Here is a 23626-nt window from a genome sequence, read left to right on the forward strand (position 1 = left end):
CGTAGGCCAAAGTGATCAGGGACATCCGATGTGCTGAGGCTACTGAGAAATGTGGTTCAGTGCCTCTATGGCACGACCAGGACACTGATGAACAATTGAGCAATGGAAAATGTAATTACCAAGCAAAATGAACAGATATATAATATTTACATACTATAAATAATATATTATATGCTATAGTAATACAATATTTTATTTCCGGGGAGGGGGGATTGGTTGATCCTTGTCAACAGTACATGATGTCAGTACTGCAAACATGCAATGCAGATGTCTCAGGCAGGTGTTTCTGGGCTTTTTGGAGGATTGATGGCATCACTCTTCTAACTACCAGGAGATTACAGATCAAAGCCAGAAGCTTTACACATGGATATAGAATGACTAACCTAAAGAAACATATAAATTTTTAATGACAATTTTTAGTCTCCAGGATTTAACACTGACCTAAATAGAAACGGCCACATGGACAAAGGCAGGAATATAAAAGGTTGATTTAATGTCAAATCTTTGTGACCTTAAAAGTAAAAGCTTATTTATAAGAAATAAATATGCATAAAAAATTAAAATATATAAAAAATTAAATTTAGCTAGGTAAAAAGAGTAAAAATATTTCTGAACAAATAAAAATATTCTGTGTAATAGAAATATAGGAAAAAAAATCAACTTTTTCTATGAATAAATCAAAATGACTGGGGGGAGAGGTGCAAATATGCATGAAAGTGACTTATTATTAAAGTGATTTAATGTCCCACATGTATGAAGTATTTCTGCATTGTAAATCCTTTTTTGATTGTATTTAAGAAATATTCTAAAATTTGAAGATTAATATTTTAAGAAGGTTGTTGATGTTCATGAGTTGTAACCCATGACCATCAACATAAAAGGTCAAAACATTTCATTTAAGGTTAAATTGAACTAGAACATAAAAGTTAACATTTTTCAAATTATTTATGGGAAAAAGAAAATATCAATATTCTCATTATTTTTGAGATGGACTGTAAATGCACCATAAGTGAGGCATTTTTTGTACTTTTATGATGATGCCTTTATGTCTGTGCATTGTAGCTCTCTATACTTTGCTTCTTTATCATTTCATATTTTAAGCTCAGTGTTCATTCTTATAAAGATGTTATATAACGCAGAAATAGTGGTGAATACGGTATATTGTACTGTATGAAGGATAGCACCGGAACAACTGCTGGAAAAAAAAGCACAGTATTTTTCTTATTTATGTTGAACAGAAAAAATAACTCGACTGCATTCTGCCAGATGTAGTTGTTGTTTATAGTACAGTAGTGTAATGAGATGCAGCGCAGATTTACTGGAGGTGTGTGAGAGGTTGTGGGAGTTTGTGGGACTCCAGTACAAACATTTTCTACACAGAGATGGTCATGTTTACTGTCTTTTTCATAAAAAAGCAAAAACTGATTATGTAAAAAGAGACCGGAGACAAAAGCAATGCTGTTAAATTGAATAAAACCAGACAAGAATTTATGACCACTAGGTGGCAGAAGAAGACTGACAGTAGGAAAGTAAACACCTTTTTTTCACCAAGGACAATGGAATACACAAATGAGGCTTAGAGCTATTTTATAGGTAACCAGGGATAGTAATTATACTTTAACTAGACTGCTGCTCAATTCATCCTTTTGTACAAAATATACACGTTTCAGTGTTTCTGTCTGTATGTCCGCATCAGAAGTCTTCTCATATCTGCAATTCTTGACTGTGCTGTGTTTTTTTTTTTGGTTTTGTTTTCTTAAGTACTTTAAGCCAAGGGAAAGAGGGAAGGGAGTGCTAAACTTGGCATGGGATTATTTAGAGATTTGAGCAGAGCAATGGGCTTAAGAGAACTCCTATTAGCTCTTCATGAATATACAGCAAGTATGGCTTTAGAATACTTAATAAAAGATACATAAGGTGGGGCTGGTTAAAAAATATTCTCATATTTCATATTTGTGAAGGGTCGAGATGAAGTTGTAATATCGGGATTGACCCCTGAAACTGCACGCCACATGTTTAAGATGGAAAACACTGGAAGTTAGGCTGTAGTCATGGAAACAATTTCACTTCCATTGCCCATTGAAATGTCACTCTGCTACTGTGGGTGCCAAAGCTGGCGCCATGCACCCAAAGGCCCCGGGATAATAGCAAAGGGCACAAGGATCCCACAATCTGAAATACCAATGTAAGAGGGTAAAGGAGAGCAACGCCAAATTCAGACCAGAAAACAGGTCACTAAGGCAGGGCTACAGTTTCTCTGGCTCTCTGCTTCCTGCTGTAGAAAGTTGAAAACACTGGACAGAAATGTTTTGGGGGAAAAATATTTCCTGCTAATCCTATAGAAATGATTCAGCCTAAACCTGATGTTTGTAGCTTGTATATAAAGCTGTGAGACTTATGTACTAAGGCTAATATATAATACAAAATGATCGGCCCAGAATGTTTACTCTTAAGTTAAGATGGATTAAAGAAGCTTTCTGAAAATTAAACTGAGAAAAGTTGGATGGTCAAATAGAAAATAGCAGTAATTCTCATAGCTAGTGGGGTTGTGCCTTTGGTATGCTTTAGCTTTTGACGGGAAGGCTTAATGGGAGGCTTGATGGGAACTCCCAAGGCAATGATGGGGCAAATTCACCCACCTGGCCTCTATTATGAGATGAATAAATGAATGAATAAATTATACCTTGGAAAAAAGACTCCTTGATAAACATACACACCAACGTATAGAGGATAGCAAAATATCTAACAATACCAAGTGTTTTAAGTAAATAAGTTGGCGAGTAAGTCAGTCAAAGTATTCAGGTATAGGTAACTCGGTATATGATTGTATAACCAAGTCAAACAAATAGAAATTGATTCAGTATATAGTATACAAGTCAGAACATCATAATTATAATGATAATAATCTGTCATTAATTCCTTCTTCTTCTTCTTTGTCTTTCGGCTGTTCCCTTTCAGGGGTCGCCACAGCGAATCATCTGCCTCCATCTAACCCTATCCTCTGCATCCTCTTCTCTCACACCAACTAACTTCATGTCCTCGCTCACTGCATCCATAAATTCACTGCATCCATAAATGCCTGGCAGTTCAAACCTCAGCATCCTTCTACCGATATATTCACAATCTCTCCTCTGAACATGTCCAAACCACCTCGATCTGGCCTCTCTGACTTTATCTCCAAAACATCTAACATGGGTTGTCCCTCTGATGAACTCATTCTTGATCCTATCCATCTGTCATTAATTCTTGCAGTTGGTAAATAGGTACTTCTGTAAATATGACAGTACACAAGGAGTGTATTAAGTCAGTACAAACGTGATTTAGTAACCAAGCTCTCACATGTAATACCTGAATATTTTAGTCAGTCAGTCAATAAGTAGGTCCACACTTAAATTTTCAAAAATGATTTTCAAACAACAGTTTTTCATTTTCTGCATTTCAGCTTCCTAGCCCCTTAAAAACTGAATGTTTCTTCAGTAAAAATAACCACGCTGATGTCATGAGCACATGGCTACACGTGAGGACCTGCACATGCCTGCTTTGCATATGCTCTGAAAGTGTAAGGGTTTTGTTTATCATGTCTACTGATAATGTTGTTAATCTGTGGGCTGTAAAAATGGTTTTATTTAATAGTGCGTTTATAATTTCATTTCACTTTGTTTTATTAGCTTGCTCTTCTGCTACAGTATAAGATTACTGTACAATGCATGCTGTACTGCTTCTGATGCCATAAATCTGGGACTACAAAACTGCCCTGTGAGCAGATATCCCGGATCATTGCGCAGTAGTTCCACCTCATCAGGTCACACATAGAAATCCCGAGTCTCTCCAAACATGACCTTGACAGTTCCCAAAGTTGGATGAATAAGTCAGTTAAATATTTATTATTTAATTTATGTCACTATGTCATCATGGGCACTTAATTTCAATGAATTTTCACTTCACACAAATAAAAACTAGAAAATAGAAGAAATAAAAACTTTTTAAAAAAAAAACGTTATGTAAAAAGAGCCCTAATCAATAAGTGGATTAAAGAAAACTAAAAAAAAAAAAAAAACCACACACATTTTGGCATAGATATTAGCAGATATATCTGCCTACTCACCAATTTCACTTCCTAGGCCGGAGTGGAGGATGGCACCAGCCGAGGTGACTACAGCACAGGAGCGGAATGCTGTGTTATAGAGGTGCTGAAGTTCTAAAGGAGGTACAATTTTATGCCAGCCCAGTGAAGAGAAGGGTAGCTCTTTACCATCCAATGTCCTCACTTTGCCATTCTTTTTCATATTGCACAGAAGGCTTTTCCCACTCCGCCTCACCCGCCGCCGCCCCTTGTCGGATGCTCCATGTTTATTAGTGCTCATATAGTCTTTCACAGCCTTCTGTAACCGCGGACTCAGCATGTCCAGTGAGGCACTGCCATGCCATAAATGCTGCACCACTGACTTTGACTTAGAGTCAAACCAACTGTTGGTTTCTATTTGATTCATTCTGTCGTCATCCTCCTCCTCCTCAATTCCCACCACCTCTTCCTCATCCTCCTCTTCCCCCGGTTGAGGGAAGGTTTGGTTGCTTTCCTGACTATGGGCTGCAGTGCCTGAGCGTGAATCCACAGACCATGTTGCTAAGACACGAGGATCTGGGTAAATGTAGGCCTCCTGCTCGCTGTTGGGTACCTGCTCCTTTTGAGCTCTAGAGGTGGTGGATGTTGAGGTGGCGGGCAACGCCTGGCGAAGGATTGTCGCAGCGCTACGGGTATTGCCCTGAACGGAGCTAAGGCGGCGTGTGTCGGCGTGCGAGAGCGAGATGGCCTCATCCACACGTGACTCCATGAAGTAGGAGAAGAGGGCGAGAAAGAGCAATGCCCAGGTGAGCATAAGCCCCAGTGCCAGACGCCACTGCTTCATACTGGCCTTCATTTCCTAGGAGCCCTCTGTTCCCAACAGGAAGAGCTCAGCAGGAGGCCTGATAGAGAAAACAGCTTTGTTCAGTCAAATGACTGACTTGGGGCACTTTAAAAATGATGCATGCACTCTACAAAGTGATAATAATCACATTACAACAGAGTACAACTGCTTTTCTTTTTTTTTTATCCAACAAATCCAAAAACAAGGAATAACAGTGCTGGGGAAAAAATGAATAGATGACTAGGTTCAGGTGTTTCTATTTCATCTGGATAAATGAGACAGATATCATATTCTACTTCTGGCTTCAACAATAATTTTACATATTATATTTATGATAAGGACTGCAAGGTTAACGCGCAATCACACCTTTAAACGCATCATTGTCTTACATCATCGGTTGGTAATTGTACTAAAATCCCCACAGAATGTAGCTTCAATTAATATTATTTTTAATTAGTCAATAATAACTTTGCATTTTTAATTCATTTAATTCACAGTATGTGGCACGAATTTAAATCACAATGTTTTGTAGACATCAAGCTGTGTGGCAATTTAGTTAAATGCAGTACTCTAGTATTAGACTGACAACCCCACTGTTTTGCTATACACCAGAGACATTAAAAATTCTGAGGTCAACAAATGAACACGATAAAAAAAACAGATGAGAATTTCAGCTTGAATTTCCAGATATCTACACTTCAGTCTGATAAGCAACTTCTCTAACTTCTAACTTCACACCATGGTGGCAGACTACCCAATTTTTAGCTGGCCAATTGTATTGGAACTGATCCCCGGTAAAGGAATGTAAATAATACTTTATTTGATTGCTTATCTCCCTTGCTTGCAGTAAATGTATCAAAAGCTACTAAGCCACTGAAATATTTCGTAATGATCTCGCAGCTTTGTACTGCAGCTACTTGTGTGTATTTTTTTTATGCATGTTAAGTCAAGTTAAAATCTGATGATTCACTTTTCCAGTCCAAATCCCTCCACTTCCCCCCTGATTAAGTGCTTTGTTGTTTTTACAGTCATTGTCTAGCTGCATGATAAAGTTGCTTAAAATTATTTTTGATAAATTTCTATATAAATTGGCAGACAGAATGTCCCTGTAAAACTTAGAATTCATTCTGCTGCTACCATCATGCTTCATGGGCAATAAAGATTAGTAAACCTGTTCCAGAAGCCTTGTTCATGACCAGCTTATTTTATTCTCCACACCTTTCCATCATTTTGCTCTTCTGATTCTTACTGCTAATCGGTAGTCTGAATCTTGTGTTATGTGCCTCTATATATTTGCATTAAGGTGGATTGTGATGCCGTGACCCCCTCTACACCCCTACAAGGTCACTGTTTGCTGTTTTTTTGTTTTTTCTTTACATTTTTTTTTCAAGGTACGTCATAAACTGCTGCTGTTTTTCGTGCTGACCTGTTTGGTGTCTGATTGTTAGTACATCAGGGCATCCCAAACCGTTGTAATGGCTTTGCACGCGCTTGTGCAACCTGACTTGTGCTTGGGTACAACTATTCTACATTGTGACCGACAAATCAGTGGTTAGCCTTGACCTCTATTCGTGTTGTTTTTTTCTCATTCTCTCTCTCTCTCTCTGAGAATTACTGCTTAGAATAGCTATTTAAGCACTGTGTATGACACATGCGCTCATATCAAAATAAAGCAATGAAACAGAGTTGACAAGAACAGGAAATAATAAAGAACAGGAGACAAGAGCACAATTCTCACCTCGGATGATTTCCTACTGGCTTAACGCCATTCCTTTATAATACAGTCAGGCTCTGAAAAACAAAATGGATCAGATCAGGAAGTGTTAATCGAATTAAATGAAACGCTAATCCAGGTTTATCAGTTTATCATCCACTGTTTATAGGTTAATACATATGGAGAAAACAGTAGATGTGAAACGAGAGACCAAAAAAAAAAAAGAAAACCCTAACCAAGCATCTTAAACAGAACTGGTGTGACAACAGATGTACAGTAAATAATTATTAAGTATTTACACTGTATCTAGTTTGATTTTTGTGTTAATCGGTGTAAACTTAAAACATTTAACTTCAAACCAAACCACCTACAGTAGTTTTGCATTTTCCATGCTGGAATCCAATACAGTACAAACCAAAGTGTGTTTGCATTTACTGGTGCTGGGGGTGGGTAATGTCTTAGTGTAAATTGTTAACAATCTCACAACCCCAGACTCAACATCTCACAGGCTAAGGGGAGAAAAAAAAAACCCTGAAGTGTGAACTTAAACCTCAGGGACCTTGAGCTGAGGCAGAGAAAAAAACACTTGTTTAAGGTCAGCTTATCTAAGGAAATATAAAGGAGTGGACAAACCTCAAACAAACCCATTTGAACCATCGTACTAAATAATTCATCATGCTTTTCTACAGAATAACAAAGGTTTACATGGCTTTGTCACCAATATTGATGGATGGCTATGTAACCATGACAATGAGCATGAGTAATCAACAAATTAGAGATGCACTTACAGTTCAGTACTGCTTTGGCTATTGCTACAAACAAACTGTATCTACTCAGTCAGGGTGTCCCCTGCCTTGTGCCCTGATTCATCCGTTCATTGATTTCCCCACCATACTGCCTATTCTGTGTACAATCGCAAGGGAACCTGAAGACCTTCCCAAGGCTTCAGGTCCCCTTGATGGAGGTAATGAATAAATAAACTCTATCAACATTAAAAAGTAAACAGTACAAACACTAAATGACACTCAAACTGTATGTTTGCTCTCTTAATGTTGTACGGTAAGGTACACGCATAGGCAACTACAGTGGAACCTTGGATTACGAGCCTAATTTGTTTCGGAAGCGTGCTTTTTATCAAAACACTCGTATCGCAAATTTCCCCCATAAGAAATTTTAAAAACTCAGATAATTTCTTCCACAACCCCACAAAACTAAATAGACAAAAAATAATGAATACAAACTATGAAGTAAAAATAAAATAAATTGACCTGCACTTTACCTTTGAAAAGAATCGCGACAGAGCAGTGTTTCCAACTGAGTGAGTGAGTGAGTGAGTGTGTGTGTGTGTAAGAGAAGGCGAGAGGAGGAAGAGGAAGGAGGCACACACTCTCTAATGACTAGGGCATGTACACACTAACAGAATCAGTGCTTTCTGACACAGAGAGAAAAACTGGATCTAATGACACTTGCTTTTGCTTTATGCGCACGTGTGTTATATTAAAAAAAAAAAAAAAAAAAAAAAAAAAAAAAAACAGTACATGCGTGCGTGAAAAGATGTGTGGACGACTTTCACACACAGAAAATAAACAATGCTTTACGTGCACACATGGTGAGTGTTATAGTAAACAGTACACACACGCATGGATGTTGAATATACGAGTGACGCATGTGCCCCAAGACCGAGCATGGGAGACGTCTACCCACAATTCCACAGCACGCGCGAGAGAAGAAACATTGGTTCTATTGTGATCACATGAAACCCAGCGTCAAAACAAGAAGCGCATGCGTGCCACATGAAAGGCCACGATTTTTGGTACTCGTATATCAAGACTCACTTATTTATCAGGCCAATATGTAATAAAAAATTTTTTGCTCATCTTGGAGTGCTCGCAAATGGGTTACTCGCAATCCAAGGCTCCACGATACAAGATTATCAAAATATATATTTTTTTATTTCCACCCATTGTCGTCTTTCCCATGACAAAAATTGTTTACAACCATAAAGGTGTAGGCTACATTGTGCTTTTCTGGGAAACAAGAAGTCAGCCACTGCATGCTTCCTATGAGTGTTTTGAATTTAATGATTATGATTTTTCACACAACAGAATAGCTTTAATAAAAACGTTTTAATTAAAAAAATTATATTGGTCTATTGACCAATTGCAAAATATGTTTACATTAGGTCTTAAGCACAATTCCTCAAACCTGTAGGGAGACCTGAAGATTTTTCACCTTATTAAAATAAATAAAATATACATCACATATGACATGATTCATATCATATCATGTATCAAAGTCTGGCAGCCATGCTATATTTAATATACTCAACAAGGACATGATCTATTTTTTTTTAACAGTGCTTCTATTCCTCTAGTATGGCCGCACAGAATGCATGCATGTACGTGTATATAAATATGCATACTCTAGCAACTTTATCCCCATCACAATAGTATATAACCATTTTACCTACACGTCTACTTTTAAAGCCTATCTTTTAATAAAAATACAGCTAGTTTGCTTCCAATGTGTGGACATATTTCATTTTTGTTACATCTACAGTACCAATATACCCGCAATGTGTCATTACGTTTCTTGGTTTCTTGATTAGGTTATCTGTTTTTAAAGACAATTTCAATAAATTTTATTCTGTTGAGTAAAGAAATAAATAGAAATATTAGGTTGTGACTATACTGTACAAATTACATGAAATTTACATACATACACTGCTCCACAGCTCCAAGGTGTAGAATAAATAATTAATCATATGCATTAATTCATGCATTTAAAAAGCCTGAAAAATATAAACCAACATGTTACTGCATGGCATGGAAGTAGTGCCTTTTGGCAAGTGTAAGCTATCCATTTACAAGCATATCACTATTGAACAACCTTTTTACGTTTGAGTGACTGCACAGGTGGTGGTGATTTTTCCATTTCAGAGATTAGTAAAATGGCCACAGATGGCAAGGTAGGCAAAGGGGGAAAAATAATTATCTTAGGAAAAAAGGTTTAAGTGGCACAAAAGGTACGGTTCATGACAAAGCTAGTGGGCTTGAAAAAAAAAAGAATTATGAATTTGCTTACTGCTTCTAGAGGGATTTCCATTGTGTTTGGATTGGAAAAAATGCAGAAATTATATATGATGAGTTTGATTGCAAAAATGGGATAAACCTTTTTATTTAGTTTTGGGGAAAAAAAAATAAAATATTGTTAAAAAAAGCAATTAAGCACTTTAAGCCAAGACAACTAATATTCTCAGAATCACAAGAATGTGAATATGTTGACTAAGTTACATACATACATAACAGGGAGCTAATGCCCACAAGAAAAAAGTGCTTACAAAACCTATTTAATTAAAAATAATGCTGAGGGAACAAAATATCCATTTTCCACGGTTCATTCATTCACAGCAGCTGGTAGTTTTGTTTTCCTGATAACCTGACAAAGAATTTATGCAGTTGGCTTTTTTTGGATAATCCATGTTACCTATGTAATGGTAATTCATGGTGACATTTTTGCAGAAATTTTAAGTCCTGTAAAAGATAATGTGTAATTTATTTTAAATTAATCATTTTATCAACAACCTTGTGTGCCTGAGGAAAGTCATTAGCCAAAAGGAGTGAAAGAAAAAAAAAAGTGTTTATAGTGCGTGAGAAGTCATTCACATGCTGTGCCTGATGACACAGAAGCTTCTCGCCACATACACACACAGTTATATATACACTACCAGTCGAATTTTGGACACACCAACTCCTTCAGTGCTTTTTCTTTATTCTTATTATTTACTTTCAACATTGTACATTAATACTGAAGACATTTAAACTATGAAAAACATGTATGGAATTATGTAGTTAAACGAACAAAAAAAGTGTTAAACAACCCAGAATATGTTTAACATTTTCAAATGTTTAAAGTAGCTATATATTTAGCTGTGATGACGGCCTGGCACACTCATGGCATCCTCTCATCAGATTCACGAGGTAGTCACCAGAAATGGTTTTCAATTCATAGGCAAAGTCTGGCAAAGGAAGGGTGTTCACAGAGTCAATACCCCCATTAGTACTATACAACTACTGTACAAATCCATATTATAGACACTTTAATAACCTCTGCACTAAGACACTTTGTTCTATGCATATTTGCACACACCGTACAGTATATTTCAATTTGCACAGTATATTTCTATTTTGTAAATCATATTTCTATTTTTATTTTTAGTTCTATTTTTTCCTAGCACATTTCTATTTTTAGTTCTATTTTTCCTAGTTTAATTTAATTTTTTAATTTAATTTCTATCGTATTTCTTTTATTCATATTTATTTCTTATTTGTAAAATTTAACTCTCTTTTAGGGTCAATGGCAGTCGTATAATGCATTTCACTACATTTCGTACTGTGTATGTTTGTGTATGTGACAAATAAAATTTGAATTTGAATTTATGGCAAGACACTCAGTTAACTAAAAAGAAACCATATAAATGCTTCTCAGAGCTCAAACAGCAGATATATTCCAACCTCTACTCTTTCGCAAAGACTGCCTAAGTCTGGTTTTATGGTCAAATTGTGGCAAAGAAGTTGCTGCAGAAAAACAACAAGCAGAAGAGACTTACTCGGAAAACACTCCTTTGGTCTGATGAGTCCAAATGTGAGATTTCTGGTCTTAACCTCTAGGTCTTTGTTAAACACAGAGCGCGTTAACAGCCGGTTAGAAGGAGGTGTGATGATGTTGTGGTGCCTTGCTGATGACACTGTTGGTGACTTCAAAAGTCAAAATTGAAGGTAAACTTAACCAGCATGGCAAGCACACAAAATAATTGTTGTTGGTCTTTCGGCTGCTCCCAGTAAGGGGTCGCCACAGCGGACTATCCGGTCCGCACATACAAGCTTAGCACAGGTTTTATGCCGGATGCCGTTCCTGATGCAACCCTCCCATTTTACCGGGGCTTGGGAACGGCACTGCCTGCGGTCTGGGCACTGGCTGGGAATCGAACCCGGGCTTATCACATGGCAGGCGAAACACCTACTACTGAGCAACCAGTGCCCCCCACACACACACAATAATAAAAATTATTATTATTTTTTTTATTATTATTATTATTTATTCATTTATTTCTACTGCCAATTTCTTGCTGTACCCGGCAGTGTATACCTTCAGGATCTACAATATTCAAGCATGATTAATTTAGGTAAACAGGGCATTTTATTTCAAATTGTAATCCAAACAATATTGCACACAAAGGAACATCGACATAATACAACAAAAGCAAGAGTGCTCCAAGGCAGAAGTCACAGCCTAGGCCTACTCAAAAGATTCACAAAGGGCATGTTTATAAATTCAGTCTAACAAAGGATGCGGAAGAGTACCCAACCTTTATCAGGATTCTATAGGCAATGCAGAAAGCATTAATAAACACATCATCAAATGGCTCTCTCCAGGGAGAATGCCATGAATAAACATCTCATTGAGATCGAGAATCTGAGCTGCGACATGGATTTCCCGGTTTACACATTATACAATCATATTAAATCACAGGTGTAAGATAGTTATAACCACAGACACACTCGATCGCACACAAAGCGTGAAACAGATGAGACGAGTGTAAGAGTGCTGCAATAACAGAAGAGAAAAGAGAATGTGAGAGGCCAGCACTCCATTATTTATGTAGCTAGAAGGATTCACACAGCATGGGGAGCATTCTGCAAGGCTGTTCCTGATCGTGATGCAAGTCGTTCAACACAAGCCGCGTCCAGTGCCGATGCCAGTAGCATGCATACATACATTACATTTTAACCACATCAATTTACAGATTTATTACTTTTGTTAAAACTAACAGAATATGAACATTGTAAATTTCAAAGATTTCTGCATTCCTATATGTGTTGTATGTTGTATACTCTTGCCCTTATATGTCATGTACATTTGTTCTTACATTTTTCATTTTATTCTCTCCCCAATGCACTAAAAAGCTCTGCAAAAACACACCTCAAATGTTCTTGTTGCCTTTGAAGTCATTCCTTCACCTAATACAAAAGGGACAGAAACTAAGGAGATAAAAGGCTTCCTCACTGGACAACCATGTAAATGACCATACCTCTCCATTTCATTTCTACCCTGGTAAACTAAGGGAGTTTTTATATTACGCACAATTAAATCATCTATTGACTTGTACGGTCATAGCTGATAAAGTAGGATTACTAACAGCAATGACTGTGTAGGTTAAAGGATGTGGTTACGGGGATTTTGTAGGAGACTGACGGCACTGATGTTACATCTAAACAGCAATCTAATTCTGAGTTCATGTAGGATTGGCTTCCATATCTGATTTCAGTGCAAATACGCTTTACTTTTGAGTCAAGTGTTCTTAGAAACGATCCCAAGCCATATGGTAAAAATGTCCTGGGAAGTTTGAGGTGAGTTGTAAAGAGCAGAGTCTCTCTGCTCTACATGCAGTACTTTTGGTTACCTGAATAACCACTAGAGTTCTGCATTCTTAAAACCATTTCATTTCCATTTCCTCAAGGGTATGTCCTTTCCTTTCACTTCTGTTATTTATATTATGGACACTTTCTGTAATTAATAAGGCCATGCGCATCCTGTAGAAAGCAGAGAGGGACTTCCCAAGCAAACAAAGCCCATTTACTTATTCGGTCATAGTTAGTCCTGCCGGAGTTACTGCTTGCACTCTGCACTAAATATACATTGATGGCATCCGTTACATGACCGTGACCATACCTAACTTATCTCTCCTTCTCTTTCCTCTCCCCTGTTCCTCTGTCCCTGTCTGTTGAGCAACACGTGTCACCCTCAGCTGCCAGGTATCCAGACACCCTCTGTCCTCTAGACCTTACCGACTTGTCCTGGTGCCCCACTTCTGGTTGGAGATCTCATTGTGTTATCTGCTTGGGGTGCGTGCGGTGACTGGGGACGGTTCCACTTTTCTGGCCTCGGCGGATGCTGACAGCTGTTCTCTGTGGAATTTCCTACAGTCTATCTAAGCCTTTAATAACAAACTAACTTGGAAATCAATACATTATATTGAACTTCCAGCCTACAAACACACAGCATGTCTGCAAAACAATCCCTGCTATCAGTTATCACCCAAATGAGGATGGGTTCCCTGTTGAAGGTTCCTCTCAAGGTTTCTTCCTACTGCTATCTCAGGGAGTATTTCCCTTGCCACCGTCGCTTCAAAAATCACATTACAAATATGTAAGTGCTTTCCAGTACATGTGACAGTATTGTGGTTGTTCTAGAATTACCAGATGTAAATATAATCTTTTTCCGACAAATCCTGCCTATTGTGTTATGACTGGTTACAGGAATGTGTTACGTCGCTCCCAATGGTGCGTGAGCAAACAGTTCGAAAAGATGCGGTCAGCTGGCATCACGTGGTAGCACGTGATAGTCTTCGCCCCTCCTGACTGAGTGTCAGTAGAAGCCTTAATGTGGGAGCCCTCTAGTGATGGGGAGGAATTGGACATGATTAAAATAGTTTGTCTATGATTGGTTAGAGCTTTACTGGCTGCAAAATGCGAGCAAATCATAGGGCATGAAGGCAAACTTAAGCATTGGGTGAATGACGTAAATACAAATGACTAGCAAAAGCACCTCAACATTCAGTTCACCCAGCATTACTCTTGTGAAATAGTATGCAGGGGACTTCTGACACATTACATGCCACACTAGACACCACCACTGTTGTGCTGAAAAAAAAAAATCTTGTGACTCCGGATTGCTGGCATGCTGCCTGAAAGCACACACTGAGGCATGTTGAGGGGGTGGTCTTAGCACCTTTGAAGTGTGATCTCTGGATAAAAGCGCATTTTAAGTGTCTTAAGCTCAGTAAAAAAAATACAATAAAATAAAGTCCCTTAGAGGAAGTTAACAGTGCTTTAAAGTGAAGGGGAAGAAGAAAGAAAGTGAAAATAAAACTAGTGGGACGAAGTGTCTGGGACTGTTGGGGGAGGGTGGGAGAGCAGCAGTGTGTGAAAGTTATCAGCTTCATGGATGAATTCACACCTTCATTAGCAACAAGCCCATACATTATTCAAACCTTTTGGTCTCAATTCTCTTCAAACAGTAAATGGATAAACATTGTCCAAAACTCCAGCCCAGGGAAACTAATTTAATGTTTAAGAGGTATTTGTCCTGACAATTTGATATTGACAAGATAATGATTTGCTTTAGAAAACATAGGTATGTTTACTTTTGAGGAGAGTAAAGGGTGTCGAAGCATGTCTATAAAGAGCTAACCTGTGTGCAACTTGATAAAACTGTTCTGAGTTTGACCAACACCCATGAGCATAAACATCCTCAGAGTTTTATAAGGCAATTAAAACAGAACCATCCAAACGGTAGATCAGCAATATAATTATACAACTTTTACATCTGGACCCGCCTTTTAAATGATGGTGACCTTGGCACTTCAGCCAAAATGCATACTTTCTAGTGGTTATGGGAAAAGCTTTGGCATATAATGATGCCAGGCCCAACCAGTTCATTCATATTATATATACACTTATAAATTTCCAGATTTTCTCCCTAATTTAGTTATGTCCAATTTCTTCCCATCATTAGGGGGCTCCCACATTAAGGCTACTACTACTCAGTCGGGAGGGCCCAAGAATATCACGTGTTTACACGCGTAACACACTCGGAGGACAGCGCTATCCATTCCCTCCGCTTGCATGAGCTCACAGACGCTCCTGATTGTCTGTAGAGCCGTGATTAATGTGGGAGCACCAAGTACCTCTCATCCCTCCCCTCTGAGAGAGCTCAGCCTCCGGCTGCGAGAGGTTACAGCATCACCCGGGAATCGAACTCGCAATTAACGGATAATAGGACGAGCACTTTACCACTGTGCCACTCGGAGGCCGTTTCATTGCATTTTTGTAGCGTTAATATCATGAATTTAATTAAATTATACACGCATATGCTTTAGGAAGTGTGTTATAAAGACAAAGCAGATCGTGAAACTCTAAATAAAAGATTAAAGACAATTTTCCATTTATAACATTCAAATATTGCATTATACGATCAATATAGTATTCAAAACAGCAGAATGAGCTTTAACAGCCAGACTCTGCAAAGTAAAATGCTGCCTGACAATAAAGGCATGGCAGTTAAACTGATGTTATCTTGTACCTCAAGCATGAAATATTCATGAAACTCTGCAGTAACCCCTTATAAGCAGGGTTTAATGCCACACTAAATATTGATGTCAATGCAGCAAAATGTTTCAGAACCTTTATGTGGAAAGTATCATCTTTAAAAACTCAAACCTGAAATCACAGTGAAATAAAAACAAATGAAACTATTCCCATGAGGCTCTGGCAGGAAACAAAATCAACACATGGTCAATTCCATAAAACTGAAGTTTTATAATGAACAAGTCTCGTGTTGCAACAACAGCCAGACTCCTCCTAGGAGGACTCCTTCTAGAACCATTACACCCTGTGGTTGTGTAAAACAGAAACATGTACATGTATCAGCCTGATGTGGTTGCAACTCTTGGTTTGCAGTGCATGGCACTACTTGCTCTGCAGACTTCTCATGCATTCATGGCAGTGAAAACCGCACATGTGGCACAACTAAACAAAGATATAAAAAAAAAGGCTTGAGAATCTACTGAAGATCATATGTCTCTTGAGGCAAAGCCATGCAGTGCTCAGGCCTTTTACCTTAAACATGCGTCTCTCTTGAATGTAATCAGGAGAAGAATATGGGATGATTATTAAAATATATTGAGCCTATATTGACAATGTGATTTCTTTATACGCAGACAGTCAAAATGTTTGGGCACACCTTCTAATTCCATGGCTTATCTTTATTTTTCATTCTTTCTACATTGTACATCTAATGTGAGGTGCAGTAAATCCGTGACTTTCGAGGCTGGCAACTCTCAGTGATCCTTTCCTCTGCAGCAGAGGTAAGTATTGGTCTGGCTTTCCCGGGAAGGTCTTCATGAGAGCCAGTTTCATCATGGTGCTTAATGGGTTTTGCAAATGCACTCAACGATACTGTTCTTGCAAAAACTATTCCAGAACAGTGATAAATAATAGACCAGGTGCATAATTAGGATTTCTATTTTTATAGAACTAAATTTTCAGCACTAGCAGGCAGTATTATAGGATTACACTAATCTAAAAAAACAAACAAACAAACAAAAAAAAAAACATGGTGACCGTGTGGTACAATATATAAGAAACATAATAAACTGACCAAAACATGTTAAATATCTTAAAATCCATTCAAGAAGTGTTTGTATTTGTTATGTGCATAAATCACACTGACTGATAATGTACACAGATGTACACAATGTATCTATCTACATATTAATCACCCTATCTTGACAAAAAAAGATATTTCAATCTTGAAAAAGTAATTAATGAAAATAAGACCAGTGTTATTTTACATACTAAGGGTCTGCAGGGCGTGTACTGTGCTGCGGGTGGCAAGGTGGATCCTCTGTGAAATAGACCCGTTTGTCCGGTGTATCCTATGAACGCTTAACTGGATTTGCATCAGGGTTGACAATCTTGGACTCTTTGTCTGCTGGGCTCAAAGTACGGTTAGAAGTGGTGCACTGGGTGTTTTGGGGCCATTATATCATCACCAGCATTGTCCATTTGGTGATTTGGCCATTTTGACCATGGGCTTTTCTGTGGGATTAGACCGGACAGGGAGGCATTTCTTCACAGCGGTCATGAGTGAGCTTTGGGTACTCATGATCCTGTCGACAGTTTGCTGGTATATATACTACTGCTCAAAAGTTTGGGGTCACTTGCAAATTTCTCTTTTTGTTTGTTTACTAATTTATTTTCTACATTCTTCAACACTGGGAATTCCAAAACTATAAAACTACAAATGGAATTAGGTAATTATGTAACAACAACAAAAACAGTCAGTTGTTATTTTAAGACACGGAGGTCTGGACTGTGGAATAGTTCCTGCAAAAATAATACAAGTGCATTTGACAAACCCATCAAGCACCATAATGAAACTGGTGCTCCTGAAGACCTTTCCATGAAGGCAAGACCAGAACTTACCTCTGCTGCAGAGGAGAAGTTTGTTTAAAGTTACCAGCCTCAAAAATCACCAATTAACAGACAGCAGCTCAGATTAGAGCCGTTATGAAGGTTTTACAGAGCATAAGTAGCAGATAGTAGCATCTCAACATTAACCGTTTAAAGGACATTATTGCACATTTGGACGCTTTCATCATTGCTTCACAATTTAGAAAAAAAAAAATAAAAAATGAGGAACGACCATGAAGTTAAAAGTTTAGGATCACTTTCTGAGCGGTAGTGTAGGTGACATGTCAGCGGTCATAATGGTGTAGCTCATCGGTGTATAGTCCTTAATAAAGATGGAAATTACAGACCACACTCAGAACATTAAAAAGACATCAGCGGCTTGGATAATGGCCCTCTGTAAAGTGTAGAATATACAAACAATTTCTATAGAGAAAACCATGACAGAAATATCTTCACTTTGATTATGTACATAAAAGCAACACTTACAGATAAAAAAAAAAAAAAACTGACTATGGAAAGGGTCAAAACGCCTTATTGACATTTCCACATTTACAAAGCATTAAATTCAGCTAACAAGTCAAAATGCCACACCTTGCATGACATACAAACTTTCCTGGAAATTCCCTCATATTTATCAGCTGTTCCACACAGCTCCTCTGTGACTATGTGATGAGCAATTGCTTAAACCAAAACCCTGACTCATGGGAAATGGGCGGAAAATAAACGGGTTATTACTTCCTTATGGTCAATGCTATTACAGCTTCATTTTCGCTCTATATGATATGGCATTTAGCTAAATATTGCATACATTACTGCATAAGTATTGTGTTTGTGCGTGTCTGTGTTATAACTATAACATGTTTTCATCATTTAGCTCGAAATGGCTAAATATTTTATGTCGGGTACATCTGACGTCACACGTGCTTCACTTCTATTAAGGCTCAGAAAGAGATTTGATAACACGACGATGTTGAGATTATGCTTGGGCAAATAATGATGCTCAAGCAATTACCACTTAAACACACACACACACACACACACACCCCTCATCCACCTTCTGTTATGTCTTTCTTTATTAGGTTGGGTTTACTTGCATGCCTGAACACAGAGTTAAATCTTATGTATGTTTATGTGAATAGACACCCCTATACTTCTGATGAAAATCACACACACTTTAACAACCAAAAATCAGCCGCTATCGAACCAACCACACTAGAAACACCAACTACATCACTGTCAAGGTGAAAATGAGGACTTATTATAGCAGCCACCTGGCTGGAACCCCACACAGTTGAGTGATGCCTGGAAGCTCTGCTGCCCAGCACTGCAGCGCTCAGAACCAGGCCTATAATTACACACGCAGACATGCTGCGTTTATATCCCTTCAAGCCCAGAGCGGGCACTGTGTCCTCACCCAGACTGAGCTATCTCAGCTCACTAATCCCAGCTCACTCCCCCACTCTTAAGCAATGAGCCAAGTCTCCCTCTGTCTCTACCCCTCCCTCGCTCACACACCTCACTGCCACATGCATCAAATTTGACCCGTTCATCTCAACAGATTATGGATTGAGATTAAAATCTTTAAACCTCTAAGGCTGTTTAAAGAGTTAAAGCAGTGCCTTTTACCTGTATGTACCATCAACCACTTCCTGTCGATACAAACCAAGAGAGATCGAGAGAGAGAGGATTGATTCATTGGCTTAACCTGTAGATGCACATGTATATATTTTTGTTGCTTCTACTCAGTTCTGCTTTTCGGTTAAAAATAAATTAATATATTCATTGCCTTTTTATGTTCACTATTCTCAGCTGCATCTCAATCAAGAGTCTTTCAATCCTCTAACCTTGAGTGACCAACAGTCACCTAGATTAACAGAAATTATTTTACAATACAGAACTGTCTATAAAGATGAGATTTGTATGTCTTAAACAGTACAAGATATACAGTATGAATCAGACCTATTACTGTTGTACAATGTGAACAATGTGATATAATTTAATTCAATTCAATTTTATTTGTATAGCGCTTTTAGCAATTGTCATTGCCGCAAAAAGCAGCTTTACACAATCAAAAGAGTTATTTAAGTTTGTATGAAATGTGAATGTGTATGAATCAAAATGGTCAGTTTGTCCCTGGTGAGCAAGCCGAGGGCGACAGTGGCCTGAGATGGTAATAGGAAGAAACCTTGAGAGGAACCAGACTCAACAGGGAACCCATACTTATTTAGGTGAAACAGAAAGCAGTAAATGATCTGCATTTATACAGTGTGTTAGTTGGCAGGCAGGTCAGCTATAATAGCTGATGTTAATTGATGTTAATATGGAGTCCAGGTAGTTATTGAAGACCCAGGTGGACTTGTAGGAAGTTCCAGTCCTGAACTATCGAACTGTCAAGTCCCCAGAGAAACAGTTGCCAACACCAGTCAAGGCCAGAACCGTCTTTATGGTAGAGTGAAACCATCCCCAGACACCAGACGCATCCCAAAGAGACACACGGGGCATCCATGTGATGAGATCTCCAACCAGGAGCGGGGCACCAGGATGGGTCAGACAGGTCCGGAGGGCAGAGGGAGTCTGGATCACTGGCAGCATATAATGTGTATATATATGTGTCCAGATGCAATCAAGTGTCGAGCTGGCAACCTGACCCTGTTAACTGTGCCGGGTGGCGTGTAGACAGTACCATCCATCCATGTGTGTGTACATTATATATACTTATTACTTCAAAAACAGTGAGTAGACTATACTACCCAGCATATGTGAGACATGTATTGTCATCATGTGCACCTTGTGCAGTTACCAAACAAGAAATAGTGTTAAGGTGAAATTACTAAACAGGAAACCTGCAGTTTTGTGCATGTCATGGTGGTGATGGACGTCTTCCTCTAATGTTAAATCAAGTTTAAGCAGTTTGTGTTTAGTCATTTTAAAAGGCCATTTCATGCAAAGTGCTTATTTACTTGTACTCAAAGTTTTCAGTATATCCAGAAGTTTTAGTATCCTCAGTAAAATATTGTACTGTGCTTATTGTTGTTATTATCATTATTTAATACATTTATGTACTTATTTTAAATTGTGCAGCCAAAGTGCAGCCAATCCTCCTACTACACATGCATGTTTTAGCAGGTTAGAAACCCAAGAACTATGAGGAACTCTAGGAGCCTGCTTCACCATCACATCGTCCTGGTTGAGTTAAACCTCATTCAACTATCTGCTTTCGATCATTTGATGTTGGCCTATAACTTATTCATGAACAGTAACATTACATTGAATTAGGCAATTATCCTTACAAAACACTCACAGTGTACGAGTGTATGAGATTAAAAATAAAAATCATAGGTTCAAAATACAATGTCAGAGACCAGAATGTACACTAACACCAATACCATACCTATTGCGTCAATTACTGTCTAAAAAGACAATTACTTTCGTTTCACTTCACATATAAAAGAAGATGTGAAAATGTTTTCCAGTCACAATCATGTGTTACTGATGGAACGCACAAGATTAGGTCATCATCAATAACTGTAGTGTCCTATAAAAAGCAGAAGATTTGGCAATCTGGGAAGGGTTATAATGTCACCTTGAAACAATTTAAAATTCACTACTCCAGTGAGAAACACCGGTTATATATGGCGAGGCTTTAATGCAGTTGCCCATATTTCCAGAAGTGGGCATTTCACCAAATTCAGTGCAAGGTCAAACCAAACACAATATACGTTTATGTGGACGGTGGAAGTATCGGAAAAAAAATGACATATTGCTTCCATGGAAAAGTGGCAGCACTATCCATGTTTGCATAACTGCCTCTAAACCAATCACAGATGTTCTGAAACAGCATTTCTTTGGACTGATGAGACCATGGTGGAGATGAAAAAAGCAAGTCTATATGTCCAGTAGTTTAAGGGGGTTGTGACTGGGCCATGTGCAGGACAAGGATCACAAATCAAAATGTTGAAACAACTTAGCCAAAGTCCAGATTGCAATCCCAAAGAGGGGCTGTGAAGCGTTCATAAGAGAGCTGCACCTGAAGGGATCCCCTCAAACCTCAATGAGCTGAAGGAAGGATGGAAATAAGAGTGGGTCAAAATTTCTCCAAACACAATACGAGACTGAAACTCCTACCAAAAGGGTTTTTTTTTTTTTTTTACTTCAAGTTAATGCTGCTAAAGGTGGTCCTATGTTACTGAATTACAGTACAGTGAGAAAAACAATTACATATTAAAATCTGTTGGGTTTTTTTGTCCCCAGTTGACTGGTTTCCTTATAGAAGTCTGGATGGAGTTCACTTTCTTTTTCCCGTGACTGCGGTAAGACTTTTAATGCTGCAGAATTTAACATCCTGCCTTGTTTACAGTGTCTCTTACCCTCCTTAACTATTTATCTATGATGGCCGACTTTGATTTGTTAAGGGTAATCGGATACCTGCCGTGTTGGTACCCTCATGGATACTGACACCATGCACATATTTATCATTACAGAGACTTTTTCTTTCACTTTTTACTCACCCTGACAAAACGGCATTCATCATGGTTTTGCGTTTGTCAGGTTTCACCACATTTCTATGTCCTCCTTTTGCAGCAAAATGTATCTAGAGGATATATCTGCAGATAAGCCGAGTTTGATCTCAGACTTATTGCAAAAACAAAACAATGTGCTGTGATTAAAAAAAATAAAAAATTGCTGACTGTAACAGGTCATCATTGTAATGTTTTTTTTTTTTCTTTTTCTGGGGCAGGGTTGAAATCCTGACCAGTACCAGTGAAGAGGTAACTGAAGACGAAAGGACGCTAAACTTTAAGAGCAGAGCTGGCATCAAATCATGCAACACAACATTTAGCTCTGAGGCACAGTGAACCAGAAATAGACGAGTCAGGACAGAGTTTCCTGGCAGATAAAGCACCAATCAGCAGTTTTAGAAAAGTGAAGGTGTTTGGTGATGAAATCTGAACTGTAGCGTGTCTTCAGATTGCACACAGGGCAAATGCTTACAAGTTTGTAGTAAGGCTCCATTACCCTTCTTTTGTCTGCCTCTAATTGAAGTGCATTCAGTCTGTGTGAAGTCTGAGAACTGTGGCTTAAAGCCGGCATGGATTGGTTTACCCTGGTGGTATATAGCTCACAGCAGCTGCTCTGTAGTGGTCATCTCAAATGTCAGTATCTCTGCCAGAGTGCCCAGTGCTGCAGGCCAGACACACTACTAGCCCCTCACAGGCCATTAAAGGGGGGTGGTGGGGGGGAGGGGGGTGGAAAGATCAGAAGGCAGCAGCACACTGGGTGCAGAAATTATACGAGGTATCAATCTTTGAGCTGAAATGACAAGAGAGACTGCAGTTCTACACATATCCAGGAAATAACAAGGATGCCAAATGTGGCCTTCAGCACATATTCTCTCATTATTAGCTTCTGCAGCAGCATGACATTTCAGAAGAAGCAGTTCATCAATAGATTGTTAAAAATTTTTGTGAAAAAACCAAAGCCTTGATAAGCTTTTGTCACTTTTCCTTTGTTGTTAAACTCATCGGCAGTGTACAGAATTCACAAAAACCCTAATGGAGGAATGCGTCGCTTATCCTGCGTTTGTCTGGTTTTGTTTTTGTGCACGTCCACGGAAATTAACATGACGGCTCCATATGTGGCCGCACGGAGTAATATGCATACTAACGGTAAAGGCAGTGTAGTCAGTAGGCACATCAAAAATGGCATACAGTTTGGAGAAGTTATGTGAACAGGTCCGCAATGACCTGGTCCCCCTGCTGTAAGATGTATATGTACCGCTGCACAGTGAAAAATAGGCATATCAAAACTGTTGACAGGAGATAAGTACTCTCTTAAATGTTGGATGCTAACTCCTTGAGTATCACCATGTCTCTTTACTTTAAGGAAAAAAACTGATTGAAAACGGTATACATACTACATAAGAAAGTATGTGAACAAATATAGTTACTCATGGTTTTACAGCAAGTATA

At 38.5% G+C, this 23626-nt stretch overlaps 1 protein-coding gene across 1 annotated transcript in view; it reads right to left on the reverse strand.

Moving 5' to 3' along the window:
- Positions 1-23626, reverse strand: part of st6gal2a (ST6 beta-galactosamide alpha-2,6-sialyltranferase 2a) — a 45088-nt gene that overhangs the window by 10518 nt on the left and 10944 nt on the right. The window contains exons 2-3 of the mRNA XM_053496208.1: positions 6646-6698; positions 4106-4965 (exon numbers count right to left, since the gene is read on the reverse strand). Coding sequence (XP_053352183.1) covers positions 4106-4919 — 814 coding nt within the window. The 5' untranslated portion in view covers positions 4920-4965; positions 6646-6698. The remainder of the gene's footprint in view (positions 1-4105; positions 4966-6645; positions 6699-23626) is intronic.

This window comes from Clarias gariepinus, chromosome 5, assembly GCF_024256425.1.
Source record: "Clarias gariepinus isolate MV-2021 ecotype Netherlands chromosome 5, CGAR_prim_01v2, whole genome shotgun sequence".
In the NCBI taxonomy this organism is placed as follows: Eukaryota; Metazoa; Chordata; class Actinopteri; order Siluriformes; family Clariidae; genus Clarias; species Clarias gariepinus.